The 14,749-nt window shown below is 26.4% G+C and overlaps 1 protein-coding gene and 1 long non-coding RNA gene across 6 annotated transcripts; one reads left to right on the top strand and one right to left on the bottom strand.

Moving 5' to 3' along the window:
• Positions 1-752: 752 nt before the first annotated feature.
• Positions 753-11,248, bottom strand: LOC122513834. 5 transcript variants are annotated; one of them, XR_006302889.1, is made up of 4 exons: positions 10,431-11,248; positions 10,244-10,334; positions 4,674-4,858; positions 3,632-4,303 (listed from the first exon to the last, which is right to left on the bottom strand). It is a non-coding gene; the product is annotated as an uncharacterized LOC122513834 (long non-coding RNA). The 5 variants fall into 5 exon arrangements; XR_006302888.1 differs by lacking the exons at positions 3,632-4,303; positions 4,674-4,858; positions 10,244-10,334 and adding exons at positions 753-988; positions 1,359-1,543 and having other exon boundaries at positions 10,958-11,248; XR_006302890.1 differs by lacking the exon at positions 3,632-4,303 and having other exon boundaries at positions 4,684-4,858; positions 10,958-11,248.
• A 296-nt stretch (positions 11,249-11,544) lies between these two features.
• LOC122513827 lies at positions 11,545-14,011 on the top strand. Its single transcript, XM_043630308.1, has 6 exons — positions 11,545-11,703; positions 12,161-12,278; positions 12,358-12,616; positions 12,689-12,814; positions 13,711-13,843; positions 13,908-14,011. Exons 1-6 carry the CDS (start codon positions 11,545-11,547, stop codon positions 13,956-13,958), a joined length of 846 nt encoding a protein of 281 aa, XP_043486243.1. The 3' UTR covers positions 13,959-14,011.
• Positions 14,012-14,749: the final 738 nt, after the last annotated feature.

Raw genomic sequence — 14,749 nt, 5'->3', positions numbered from 1 at the left:
GTTGAGATTTTTTTTTTATTAACATTATTTCTCTCACAAATGATTTAAAGAAATACAATATACGCTTAATTTTTTAAGAGATTAAACGTTAAAATGTTGAAATAGATATTTTTTATTTTTTCAACAATATGGAATTAGTATTTTTAAATTGTCCTATTTATTTCGGAAAGCGTTTGAAAAATTTGAATCTAATATAGAAACGTTAATTATGATGATTTGTTTTTGTCATTTTTTTTTCAGGTATGTGGACCTATTAAACAATTATTCGAAGACAGCTTACTTATTCACAGTACTTTTTGCTATGACGCTTGTCATTTTTGATTTCTTGTATGTAAGTAAAACATTTACCAAAAAATGTAAAATGTGATAGATATTAAAGTATTATATTCGTATTATTTTACAAAAAATTATTATATAGTGCATACTTTTTACTAAAAATTTTAATATAATAAATCATTTACATGTTTAGGTATTTCAGTTAACTATATGCTTAAAAAATGCAGTTGAAATAGTCCAGTGCAGTTTCTACATTGCAATCACATTTTTTGGATTATATCTAAATTTTTATCTTGGCCAAGAACTGTTGAATTCTAGCGATGTAGCTTTCGAAGAATTGTAAGATATTAGTTTTTACATAAAACTAATAAAAAAAAAACAAAACTAATAAAAAAAAACTTTTTTTTACATAAAAAAAAAAAGTTTTTACATAAAAGTTTTTACACTTTAAATTCTTATAAAAAGCAAACAAATAATTTTTACAGCAAAATCAATATACAATGAAGAAAATAAATTTCTAATTTAACTATTACGTAAATAATTACATTTTTGTCCAATAAGTAATCTTATCTCTTTCGTAGGTGTAAAGTTCCATTTTATATTCTTTCCAAGAAATCTCAAAAAACTCTATTATTTATGATTATCAGAAGCTGCAAGCCAAGCATACTTTCGATTGGTGGTATGTTTGTTTCCTCGCATGAATCGTTTGCAGCTGTAAGTAACAATAAGCGAATGTTTATTAATATATATGTTTAAACAAGAAAAATATATCTTTTCAGTTAATGAAGAAAGCATTCTCTTTTGCAATGGTTTATTATAATTATGTATAATTCAAATCTGTATTTAAACCATTATTAAATTATTTCGAATGCTGTTTACTGAAGATTGAAATTACTCTGCATGAAATAAATCGTACTCTTTGTTTAGAGAAAGTACTATTTTAGTCACGTTTGAAGGATTAATAAATGTATGCGGTAATATTAGAATGTATACATTTAGTCGTATTTCAATTGTAACATAAACGTCTTTTTTTAATTTCTAAATTATACAAAAATCTTCTTGGCTTATGTTCAAATAAATACCTAAAAGTTCTCAGGAAATTATGGCAATTTTTTATTGGGCTTTAGCAGACTTTATCGTCGTACAAGATTGGTACTCTCTTTTAATCACTGTAACACCATTGCTGCTTTCGAATAAGCAAGTGTACCGCACCGTTGTCGAAGATCAACTGACTAAAGTTGAAATCGATAGAACCTTCTGCGCATGTCTGTAAACATACAAAGTAGAAGGAAAATCTACCCTCGCATAATTGTTGAGAAAAAACACGTGCCAAAATACACAAAGTGGTAATTATCCTATTCGAACAGGTGGAAACTTATAAAACTATGAATGAGTGATACTTCTCCCTACTTCGTTGTAATGATTTAATTTTTATGGTTTTCTTTTCATGTCATTATTTTCGATTGTGTTCTTATATTTTTAATGGGTAGTAATTTAAATTTTCGATGAGATATTAGGGGAAATGGAATGTGTATTTATTATTTTGCTTTGAAATCTCTGAGTTAGTTCACAATGGCTTCTGGTAAACAAATGTTCAAGGAACATTTTTTCTTTTCAAAAAAGATCGTTCAATCAATATTGGGTGTTTTTCCCGATCAGTCTCAAAAAGATCACTTGTTTTTACTTTGTGCAATAACATTCTACATTTTTCCACTTTTTTCTCATCAAGTAAGTGTACTTTTTCATATGTGAATTGCATTAATATATTTAATAAGATGGTTTGCATTTGTATTGCTTTGAATAAAAAGAAATTTTTTAAGCAAATACAAATCCTTTTTAATAAAAAAAAAATCACATGTTTCACATAAGTAATAATCTTAAACATTATCTATTGCATTTAATTTGTAAAATTTTTTTTTACATTAGTTTTATCAACTTTTTACATCAGAAATATCACTGCAATCAGCAGTCGGAGTGCTTCAAATGACAGTCGGAGCTATTAGTTTACTTTCAGGTTACAGCACGACTTACTTCAATTTCGTAACAGTTTGTTTATTTTTTTAACAATGAATTTGATGGAAGCGTGAGAATAACTGATTTAGTTATTCAATCAAAATTTATTTTGTTTTTAGATGAAGCTATTATTTACTGATATAAATAATAGTTGTAAGCAGGTATCCAGTGAGGTAGATTTAGCTTTTTTAGAAGAATATATGAAACAAAGTAAATCATATGCATACTTTCTCCTTGGTAAGCGATAACATCTTAATTATTCTAAATATGATATTATGGTTTTACAGACTCTTACCTTCTTTCAGGTGTTCTTAATGGATATGCTATTTCAATAATAGTTCCATGCATTGTGAAAGTATGTCTTTATTTCTTTGGAGTATTGGACGAAAATCAATTATCATTAATATTACCCGTAAATAGTGTCAACAAGGCAGGAGCGCAATATTTTGGTTTGTTTATGTATCAAACAATAGCAATTACTATTATTGTAACAGTAGGTGGAGTGGGTTTTTCAGCATATACGCTAAGTGTTCTACACGCGAGCTATAAATTTCACGTTTTAATGTGCGTGTTTAATAGTTAAATCTATGATAGTATTCGTTTTAATTTTTGTTTAAAATGTAAATCGTATTCTGCAATCTTTTTTTTAAGATTCAAAATACGGAGCCCATTCGAAAAAAGTTTAAAATATTGGGGAAAGGATTGCTATTTCAGAACACCACAAGAAGAATGGGATTGGATAATCGACGTTATAAATAAATATCGAGATGTTACAGAGTAAGTATTTGTGTATGACGTTTAAAACGTTATTCTACTTTGTATTAAGCATATTAAATAGCCACGAAGTGTGGTCAAATTTTATTTGTTGTCGTTCGAAGAAAAGAAATACATATTCTACTTTTTTTTTATAAAATTAATGAACCTTACTTGTTGAGGGTAATTTTTTAATAAAAAGAAAAAAATTATATAAATTATTTATATTATTTTTTTACATGATATCTACTTTTATTATCTTCATAATTCATTTTGGCTTACATCTACTTGTTTCTATGTAAGTATTATAATTTATCAACACTTGAAGGTTTCTCGTATGTTTTTTTATAATTGTTGAGATTTTTTTTTTTATTAACATTATTCCTCTCACAAATTTTTTAAAGAAATACAATATACGCTTAATTTTTTGAGAGATTAAACGTTAAAATGTTGAAATAGATATTTTTTAATTTCTCAACAATATGGAATTAGTATTCTTAAATTGTCATATTTATTTCGGAAAACGTTTGAAAAATTTGAATCTAATGAAGAAACGTTAATTATGATGATTTGTTTTTGTCATTTTTTCTTTCAGGTATGTGGACTTATTAAACAATTTTTCGAAGACAACTTACTTATTTATAGTACTTTTTGCTATGATGCTTGTCATTTTTGATTTCTTGTATGTAAGTAAAACATTTACCAAAAAATGTAAAATGTGATACATATTAAAGTATTATCTTCGTATTATTTTACAAAAAATTATTATATAGTGCATACTTTTTACTAAAAATTTTAATATAATAAATCATTTACATGTTTAGGTATTTCAGTTAACTATATGCTTAAAAAATGCAGTTGAAATAGTCCAGTGCAGTTTCTACATTGCAATCACAATTTTTGGATTATATCTAAATTTTTATCTTGGCCAAGAACTGTTGAATTCTAGCGATGTAGCTTTCGAAGAATTGTAAGATATTACGAAGTTTTTTCACTTTGAATTCTTAGAAAAAGCAATCAAATAATTTTTCTAGCAAAATCAATATACAGTTAAGAAAATAAACTTCTAATTTAACTATTAAGTAAATAATCACTTTTTTGTCCAAGAAGTAATCTTATCTTTTTTGTAGGTGTCAAGTTCCATTTTATATTCTTTCCAAGAAATCTAAAAAAACTCTATTATTTATGATTATCAGAAGCTGCAAGCCAAGCATACTTTCGATTGGTGGTATGTTTGTTTCCTCGCATGAATCGTTTGCAGCTGTAAGTAACAATAAGCGAATGTTTATTAATATATATGTTTAAATAAGAAAAATATATCTTTTCAGTTAATGAAGAAAGCATTCTCTTTTGCAATGGTCTATTATAATTATGTATAATTCAAATCAGTATTTAAAACATTAATAATTTATTGCGAATGCTGTTTACTGTAGAATGAAATTACTCTGCATGAAATAAATCGTACTCTTTGTTTAGAGAAAGTACGATTCTGGTCTCGTTTAAAGGATTAATAAATGTATTCGGTAATATTAGAATGTATATATCTAGTCTTTCTTCAATTGTAACATAAATGTCTGTTTCTTATTTCTAAATTATACAAAAATCTACTTGGCTTATGTTCAAATAAATACCTAAAAGTTTTCAGGAAATTATGGCAATTTTTTATTGGGCTTTAGCAGACTTTATCGTCGTACAAGATTGGTACTCTCTTTTAATCACTGTAAAACCATTGCTGCTTTCGAATGAGAAAGTGTACCGCACCGTTGTCGGAGATCAACTGACTTAAGTTGAAATCGATAGAACCTTCTGCGCATGTCTCTAAACATACAAAGTAGAAGGAAAAGCTACCCTCGTATAATTGTTGAGAAAAAACACATGCCAAAATACACAAAGTAGTAATTATCCTATTCGAACAGTAGGAAACTTATAAAACTATAAATGAGTGAAACTTCTCCCTACTCCGTTGCAATGATTTTATTGTTATGGTGTTATTTTCATGTCATTATTTTCGATTCTATTCTTATATTTTTAATGGGTAGTAATTTAAATTTTCGATGAGATATTAGGGGAAGTGAAATGTGTATTTAATATTTCTTTTTGAAAACTGAGAGTTAGTTCATAATGGTCTCTGGTGGTCGAATATTCAACGAACATTTTTTCTTTTCGAATAAGCTTGTTCAATTAATATTGGGTCTTCATCCCGATCAGTCTAAGAATGATCAATTGTTTTCATTTTGTGCAATAACATTGTGCGTGTTTCCAATACTGTCACATCAAGTAAGTGTATTTTTCCATATGTAAATTGCAATAATATATTTAATAAGATGGTTTGCATTTGTATTGCTTTGAATTAAAAAGAAATCTTTTAAGTGAATACAAGTCCTTTGTAATAAAAAAAGAAACATATTTTACACACATAAATGAAAATCCTAAGCATATATTCTGTTAAATTTAATTCGTAAAATTTTTTTTTTTACTTTAGTTTTATCAACTTTTTACATCAGAATTAACACTGCAATCAGCAGTCGGAGTGCTTCAAAAAACAGTGGGTGCTATTGTTTTTCTTTTAGGCTACAGCTTGACTTACTTTAATTTCGTAACAGTTTGTTTATTTTTTTTAAATAAATTTGATTGAAGCGTGTGAATAATTTATTTAGTTATTGATAAAAAATTAATTTTTTTTGTAGATGAAGCTATTAATTACTGATTTAATTAATAGTTGTAAGCAGGTATCTAGTGAGGTAGATTTAGCTTTTTTAGAAGAATATATGAAACAAAGTAAATCATGTGTATACTTTCTCCTTGGTAAGCAATAATATCATAATTATTCTGAATATGATATTACAGTTTAATACGAACTTATGTTCTTTCAGGTCTTATAAATGGGTATGGTATTTTAATAATAGCTCCGTGTGTTGTAAAAGTATGTCTTTATTTCTTTGGAGTATTGGACGAAAATCAATTACCACTAATTGTACCCGTTAATAATATCAGCGAGGCAGGAATGAAATATTTTTGTTTGCTTACTTACCAAATAATTACAGTTATTATAGTGGTAACAGTAGGTGCTATTAGTTTTTCGGGATATTTGATTGGTGTTCTATTTGCGTGTTATAAATTTCGCGAATTAATGTATGTATATAATAATCAAATCTGTGATAGTATTTGTTGTAATTTTTGTTTAGAATGTAAATCGTATTCTGCAATTTCATTTTTAAGATTTAAAATACGTTGTCCATTTGAAAGAAATTTAAAATATATGGGAAAGGATTGCTATTTCAGAACACCGCAAGAAGAGTCGGATTGGATAATCGACGTTATAAATAGATATAAAAAGGTTACAGAGTAAGTAGTTGTGTATGAAGTTTAAAACATTATTCTACTTAGTATTCAGCATATTTTGTAGCTACGAATTATGGTCAAATTTTATTTGTTGTCATTCAAAGAAAAGAAATGCGTATTCGACTTTTTTTTTTTTATAAATTATTTGGTCCATACTCGTTGCGTGCAATGTTCAATAAGATTGTTTATATTATAATTTTTTCTGTTTCTTTATATTCCCTTTTTTGATAATTCATTTTTACTTACATCTACATCTCTTTTACTTTAAGGTTTTTGTTTTTATCAATAATATTAATGGTATTTTATATGTTTTTTAACAATTGTTTATTATTCATTTTTGATGAACATGAAGCATCTCTAAGAGACATAATGAAATGCAACATTTGTTCCTGGTTTAGAATGATTAAAATCAAACATGTTAAATAAAATTCAATATTTTTTGGATAATATACGAAATTAATTTTATATTATTTTCTATTTATTCTGGAAAATATTTGAAAGGTTTAAATTTTATACAAAAATGTTAATTATTAAAACTTTTTTATATTTTTTGTGTGCAGGTATGTGGATTTAATAAACAACTTTTCGAAGAAAGCCTATTTATCTGTAGTAGTTCTTGCTATGATGATTATAATTTTTGATTTTCTATATGTAAGTAAATTATTTGCTATAAAATAAGAAAAAATAATATATATTTAAGTATTATCATCATGTTATTTTATAAAAAATGACATTTTATAAAAAAATTTATTTTATAAAAAACTTTTCAGTAAAATTTTAAATATATTACAACGTTTATTTTTAGATATTTCAGTTATCTATAAGCGTGAAAAATGCAATTGATATGATCGAGTGCAGTTTTTATATTGCAGGTTCTGTACTTACATTATATACTAATTTATATCTTGGTCAAGAGTTGCTAAATAATAGTAACGAAGCTTGCGAGGAATTGTATGATATAATAACATTACTTTGTCGTCATTAATTCTCATAAAAAACAAAAAATAAATTTTTATGATAGAATCATACAATGAAATTTATTATTTTATAATATAATTATCATTTTAATAATTCTTCTTTGTTAAAGAAGTAATCTTATTTGTTTTGTAGGTGTCAAGTTCCATTTTACACTCTTTCCAATAAAACTCAAAAAATTCTATTATTTATGATTGCCAGAAGCTGTAAGCAAAGCATGCTATCGATTGGTGGTATGTTTGTGTCCTCGCATGAAACGTTTGCAGCCGTAAGTAACAATAAGTAAATAGTTATTAATATATCTGTTTAAACAGAAAATATATCTTTTTAGTTAATGCGGAAAGCATTCTCTTTTGCAATGGTTTACTAGAATTATGCATAATTCAAATCTGTATTTAAACCATTATTAAATTATTTCGAATGCTGTTTACTGAAGATTGAAATTACTCTGCATGAAATAAATCGTATTCTTTGTTTAGAGGAAGTACGATTGTAATCACGTTTAAAGGATTAATAAATGTGTACCGTGTGTCGGAGACTAACTGACTTAAGTGAAATCGATAGAATCTTCTGCGCATGTCTCTAAACATACAAAGTAGAAGAAAAAGCTACCCTCGTATAATTGTTGAGAAAAACACGTGCCAAAAACAAAGTGTAATTATCCTATTCGAACAGGTGGAAACTTATAAAACTATAATGAGTGAACTTCTGGAAACTTATAAAACTATAAATGAGTGAAACTTCTCCCTACTCCGTGCGATGATTTGATGTTATGGTCTTTTTCATGTCATTATTTTCGATTCTGTTCTTATATTTTAATAGGTAGGAATTAGAAATACCGATGAGAGGTAGGGGAAATGAAATGTATATTTAATATTCGTTTTGAAACCTTCGAGTTAGTCACAATGGCTATTGGTAGTCGAATGTTCAACGAACATTTTTCTTTTCGAATAACTTGTTCAATTAATATTGGGTCTCCGTCCCGGTCAGTCTCATAATGTTCAATTGTTTTTACTTTGTGGAATAACATTGTACGTGTTTCCAGCACTGGTACATCAAGTATGTATATCTTTTTGAACGTAAAATACATTAATAGATTTATTAAGACAGTTTCTATATTCTTTGCTTTTAATTGATAGAAATTTTGTCTATAAATACGAGTCATGTTGATAATATACAATAAATATATATATATAATTAAAAATATTATTAATATTCTATTAAATATTATTTTTAAAGGTTTATTTTTTAATCATTAGTTTTATCAACTTTTTACATCAGAAGTATTACTTCAATCTGCAGTCGGAACTCTTCAAAAATTAATGTCAATTGTTGTACTTCTCCTAGCCTACAGCAATGCTTACTTTAGTTTTGCAACAGTTAGTTTTTTCGTTTTAAATGAGCTCGACAATAATTTATTGAGCTATTGGTAACACATTTATTTTATTTTTAGATGAGACTACTATTAACTAATTGTAAAGTTTTTTGTGAGCAGGTGTCGAATAGGGAGGAAATGACCTTATTGGAAAATAATGTGAAACAAAGTAAATTATATACATATACAGTTTTTGGTAAGCTAAAATATAATAATAATTGTTAATATCATGAGCGATATGGTATTGGATTCATCTTATTATTCCATAATAATTCAAGAAAGTGCTGACACGTTGTCGTGCAGTAAGAACTAAGCAATTTCGGCAATTTATTTTTATCTTATCATTAGTTAATCGTGATCTCAAAACTCACGGAAATAAATTGCGCTACTGTTAAATAAAAATTTTTAATATTGTAATCTTAGGTTTAAATACTCGCCGAGGTTACGAAAGTGACAGTCTTCTAAGTAAAGACTTTGGACACGGAACCGTACTGACATAGATGATATTACAGTTTTATATGAACTTATGTTTTTTCAGGTCTTTTCAATGGATATGGTATTTCAATAATAGCTCCATGCATTGTAAAAGTATGTCTTTATTTTTTGGGAATATTGGACGCTAATCAATTGCCACTAATTATACCCGTTAATAATATCAGCAAGGCAGGAGTGAAATATTTTTGTTTGCTTATCTACCAAATAATTGCAGTTATTATAGTGGGAACAGTAGGTGCCATTAGTTTTTCGGGATATTTGATTGCTGTTCTATTTGCATTGTATCAATTTCGCGTTTTAATGTGCGTGTTCAGTTATCAAATCTATGATAGTATTTGTTGTAGCTTTTTCTTTAAAATGTTAATCTTATTCTGATATTTTTTTTTTTTAAGATTTAAAATACGACGTCCCTTTGAAAGAAATTCAGTATATATCGGAAAGGATTGTTTTTTTATAAAACCTGAAGAAGAATGGGATTGGATAATGGACGTTATAAATAGATATAAGATAGCTACAGAGTAAGTATTTGTTTATGATGTTAAAAATATTATATTATGCAACATTCGTTTCAGCTTTCGAATGATTAAAATCAGACATGCAAATATGAACATTCATTTTTTTTTTCGACAATTAGAAATTATCTCTGTATTATGTTCTTTAATTTATTATTTTGCTTAAATTTTGTTGATCCTAATTTTCTTTCAGATACGTGAATTTATTAAACAACTTTTCGAAGATGTGTTACTTAATTACACTAGTTTTTGCTATGACGCTTTTCGTCTTTGATTTCGTATGTGTAAGTAAAACGTTTTCTATAAAATAAGAAATATTATATATATATTTAAGTTTTATCTTCGTATTATTTTACAAAAATCAATTATATAGTTGATACTTTTTAGTAAAAATTTTAATATATTACATCGTTCATGTTTAGATATTTCAGTTATCTCTAAACTTGAAAAATGCAGCCGAAATAGTCGAGTGCAGTTTCTATATTACAGCTTCTATACTTACACTGTATATCAATTTTTATTTTGGCCAAGAGCTGATGAATTATAGCGATGTAGTTTTCGAAGAATTGTAAGATATTACGAAGTTTCTTCACCTTTAATTTTTATAAAAAGCAAACAAATAATTTTTAAGATAAACTCATACAATGAAATTCATTATCTTACAATTTTTTGATCATGTTAATAATCACATTTTATTTAAAAAGTAATCTTATCTGTTTACAGATGTCAAGTTCCGTTTTACATTCTTTCTAATAATACTCAAAAATTTCTATTATTCATGATTGGAAGAAGCTGTAAACCAAGCATGCTTTCAATTGGTGGTATGTTTGTGTCCTCGCATGAAACGTTTGCAGCCGTAAGTAACAATAAGTAAATAATTATTAATATATTTGTTTAAACAAGAAATATATCATTTTAGTTAATGCGGAAAGCATTCTCTTTTGCAATGGTTTACCATAATACATTCGAAATTTAATGTAGCATGTAAACTATTAAATTTGTATATATATTGGTATGTATAGAAAATTCTGTTTGTTTTATTAGAATGTAAAATAGTTGGAATTGCTATGAAAAAATATCACGATTGTTGCAATGTTTATGTTGTGATATCAAAATATAGTAATAATTGGATTATAATAGATCCTTATTTTTTTCGGATATTTTTACTATATTCCTGTCAAACAATTCCCCCTTAAGATAGTGAAGAATACTGTACCTTTTCTACCTTCCTTTTATGGGGAAACATTTTCTTTAATTATTTTTTTGTTTTGTTTTGTTTAAGTAATTAACAGTAACCAATCATATTAACACTACAATTTTAATACAACATTTGACAGAGTAGACTTTATCACAAAATGAAACGTAATTTTATTGTTAAACATTATAGATATATTTTTACTCTATGTTAAGCAAGTGCTCACAAGGATGGTTGAAGTACGATTGACGAAGTTTCAATCAAAATCCCAGCTTTTTAATATTACTGATTTAATTCAACAACAGGTTTATTATTGTTCTCGTGAACATTTCCTTTATACTTCAGCGAGTGTCTTTTACCGTGGTTAGAGAACGACTGAGCAGGATTGTAATCAATAAACACTTTTGCGCATGTCCCTAAACGTAAAAAGTAGTAAACAATTTTCCCCAAGTAATTTTATTGATTTCCTTATTACAGTACTTTATTTTCATCAGTGATTTATACGAAGTACTTCCGTTTGTAATAGATAGCAATTAGAATGAATAATGAAATAGTAAGTGATAGTATTTTTATTCAGTTTGTTGGGGATTCTCGTGAGATACTTTTCCATGGCTTCGAAAAATCGAAACTTTGCAAAACATCAATTTCTTTTTTCGAATCGTTTGTTTAAGTTTTTAACTAATCAATGCCCGAATCGTAACTACAACGATCAATTGTTTCTAATTTTGGCAATAACTGTTTTTTTGGTACCATTACTTGTGACAGTGGTAATTATTTCTTTCCTGACTATTATTTTTTATGTTATCTTTTATTATTAATTTACTTATTAATGTATTTTTATATCAAGTATTGACCGAATTTAAAGTTTACACTTTCATTGGCTGGTTTTTTTATACTACAGTCGTGATACGTATTAATCATATTAAAAGTATTAATTATCTTAAAATCACAGAATTAAAATATTTAATGATAGATAAATAACACTTTTGTAAAAGTAATGATTTACTTATTTAGATTTATGAGCTTCTAACGGACGAATATTCTCTGCAATTGATTGTCAAGATTATTCCAAAATTTGTAACAGGTTTTATTTTTTTCATTGTTTACTTAAATACTTATTTTTATTTTGTAACGGTTAGTAGAAATTTATTTTGAAATTACGTTAGTTCACTATAAAAATGAAAGATATATTTTATATGTGAAATATAATTTTCTTATACTTAGATCCGAATTCTCATAAATCGTTTTAAACTTGATTATGAACAATATAGCAATCAGGAAGAATTAAATATTTTACAAAAGTATATTAACCAAAGCAGATTGTATGTCTATGCTTTAATATGTAAGTATGAGTAATTGAGTTATCAAATATAGTTGTAAGTTCATATTTTTGCAATATATAATTTCTTTAACTTTTACAGTTTTCTTTGAAGTTAATTGCTTTGTAATAATATTTCCATCAATTTTCAATGTTTTCCTGTATTCTATTGGTAAATTAAAGGATAACCAATTAACATTACCTTTATTCAAAAATAATATTGGAAATGCTGGGATGCTATATTATAGCATGCTTCTTTACCAAACAATAGGGATTTTCATGATAACAGTACTTGGCAGTATTGGTCTTTCAACATTTCTGATTTTCATACAGCACGCTTGCTGTCAATGTAGTATTATAAAGTACGTTTCATGTAATACAGTCAATTTTTATTCACACAACTTTTAACTGAAAGTGTTCTTTTTTAAACACAGATTAAAAATTCGTCAACCATTTGAAAGGAATCACAAATCAGGCCAAAATAATAGATATTTTAGTACACAAACGGAAGAAAACAATTGGATAAGCGAAATTGTAAATTATCATAGACTATCTATTGAGTAAGTGGAAAAAATCATAAATATTATTTTTCTATTAGAGATTATCATAAAATTTATGAATTCATTTATTTTTAAGATATGTTAAGATGATCAGGTACACATCGGATGTTACCTACTTGATTATAATTCTTTTCTCAATGATTATACTCGTGTTTAACTTTTTATGTGTAAGTCAAACTGTTTATAAATTGCAGCAAATTTCTGTATGTTATCTAATTCTTGTCTTGTTTTTATTAAGATGATAAATTTTCGTATATTTTTAAATAAAATATATAGTCCTATTAGCTTATGATAATTATTTTTATTTTTTTTTGGAAGAGTAAACTTAAATCTATTTGCATTATTTTATAATACATTTTGTTCGTTGAGTGTTGTATTGAAACAATATTGTGCTGAAAAGACAGTGACACAAGATTATGACGTGAGATTGTTTCAACTTTATTAATCATATTATACGATCTCGTTTGAATTAAAAAAATTGTATTAAATAATCGTGTGTATATTGTTCAATATATGTTAAAAAATAATTGATAGAAGAATTTTGACTATAGGAATGTACTTTTATCTTTTTTTTTTAGATTTTGGAATTTTCGGTATTATTAGAAACTTTAAAAGACAAAATAGAATGCATCCTGTATGTAACTGGTTGTGTATTTACGTTGTATATAAATTTTTATCTTGGACAAAGATTGTTGAATCATAGCAATGCAGTTCTTGAAGAATTGTAAGGAAGTAATATGTATTATTTAATAAGCAATAAATTAAAATTTATTTTGGTAATTAATGAGATCGGAAAAATTCTTTTTTATAGAATTGTAAATGTTTTCTTCAAATTCATTGGATCGTTTAAAAATTAAGTTCGTATAAAAATAAAAAACAAATTTTTTTGTTTGTAGAAGTAAGGTTCCATTTTATACGCTATCAATAAATACACAGAAATTGCTATTATTTATAATAGTTAGAAGTGGAAAGCCGAGCTTTCTTTCAATTGGAAAAATGTTTGACGCATCGTACGAAGTTTTTGCTGCGGTAAGTACTAAAATATTTTTGATGATAAATTACCTGTTTTCTAGATAATTTCAATTCTTTTTAGCTTATGCAAAAAGCACTTTCTTTTGCAATGGTGTACTACAGTGTAAAATAATTGGGGGCTTTCGAAAAACAATAAACATAAATATGTTAAAAAGTTCTAAATGAAAATAACAAATGATTATTTATGGTTAAATTACTTACTTACATTAAAAATCAATGGTACACCTATATATATTAATGTGTTGATTAATAGATTTGTTTGAGATATTAACAAGTTCATATTTTTATTAATCTTTCTAATTAGAATATTATTTAAGGTGAGAGATTTGATATATGAATTTCTTGTTATTGTATTCCTAATAAAAACCCTTACGAAAATAGAGAAAATTTGTAGGAATATTTTTTCGTAAAAGTAAAGTGTACTATACTAACTGTTATAGAAAATGGTATTCTTTTTTTAAAGCTAGTGTACTGCACCGTTGTCGAAGTGCAACTGACCAAAATTGCAACAAAACAACCCTTCTGCGCATGTCCGTAGACATTGAAAGTAAAAAGTATTTTTTCCCCTCGTTTAATTATGGGAACCGCCATCTGTATCAATACATGCACGCAAGTATGTCTCAATAGAAAATATTGTACATTGTGAAGATATAAAGTATCAGACGAATTCAACTAGTAATTATATTGATTAATTTATAGCACTTCAATTATTACACTGATTGTGTCAATTTTACATTCTTTGTAATAGGTAGCAATTTGAATTAGTTAGGGGCAAGTAAGGAGTAGTATTGTGTTTAGTTTGCTTTGGGATTCTGTGAGACACTTTACAATGACTTTACGGAATCGGGATCTCTCTAAACATCACTTTCTTTTTTCAAATCGTATATTTATGTTTTTGTCGAA

The sequence above is a fragment of the Polistes fuscatus genome, unplaced genomic scaffold (genome assembly GCF_010416935.1).
Source record: "Polistes fuscatus isolate 324 unplaced genomic scaffold, CU_Pfus_HIC Scaffold13, whole genome shotgun sequence".
NCBI classification, from domain to species: Eukaryota; Metazoa; Arthropoda; class Insecta; order Hymenoptera; family Vespidae; genus Polistes; species Polistes fuscatus.
The sequence above is the reverse complement of the archived record's forward strand: the minus strand, read 5'-3'. Positions and strand labels throughout refer to the sequence as shown.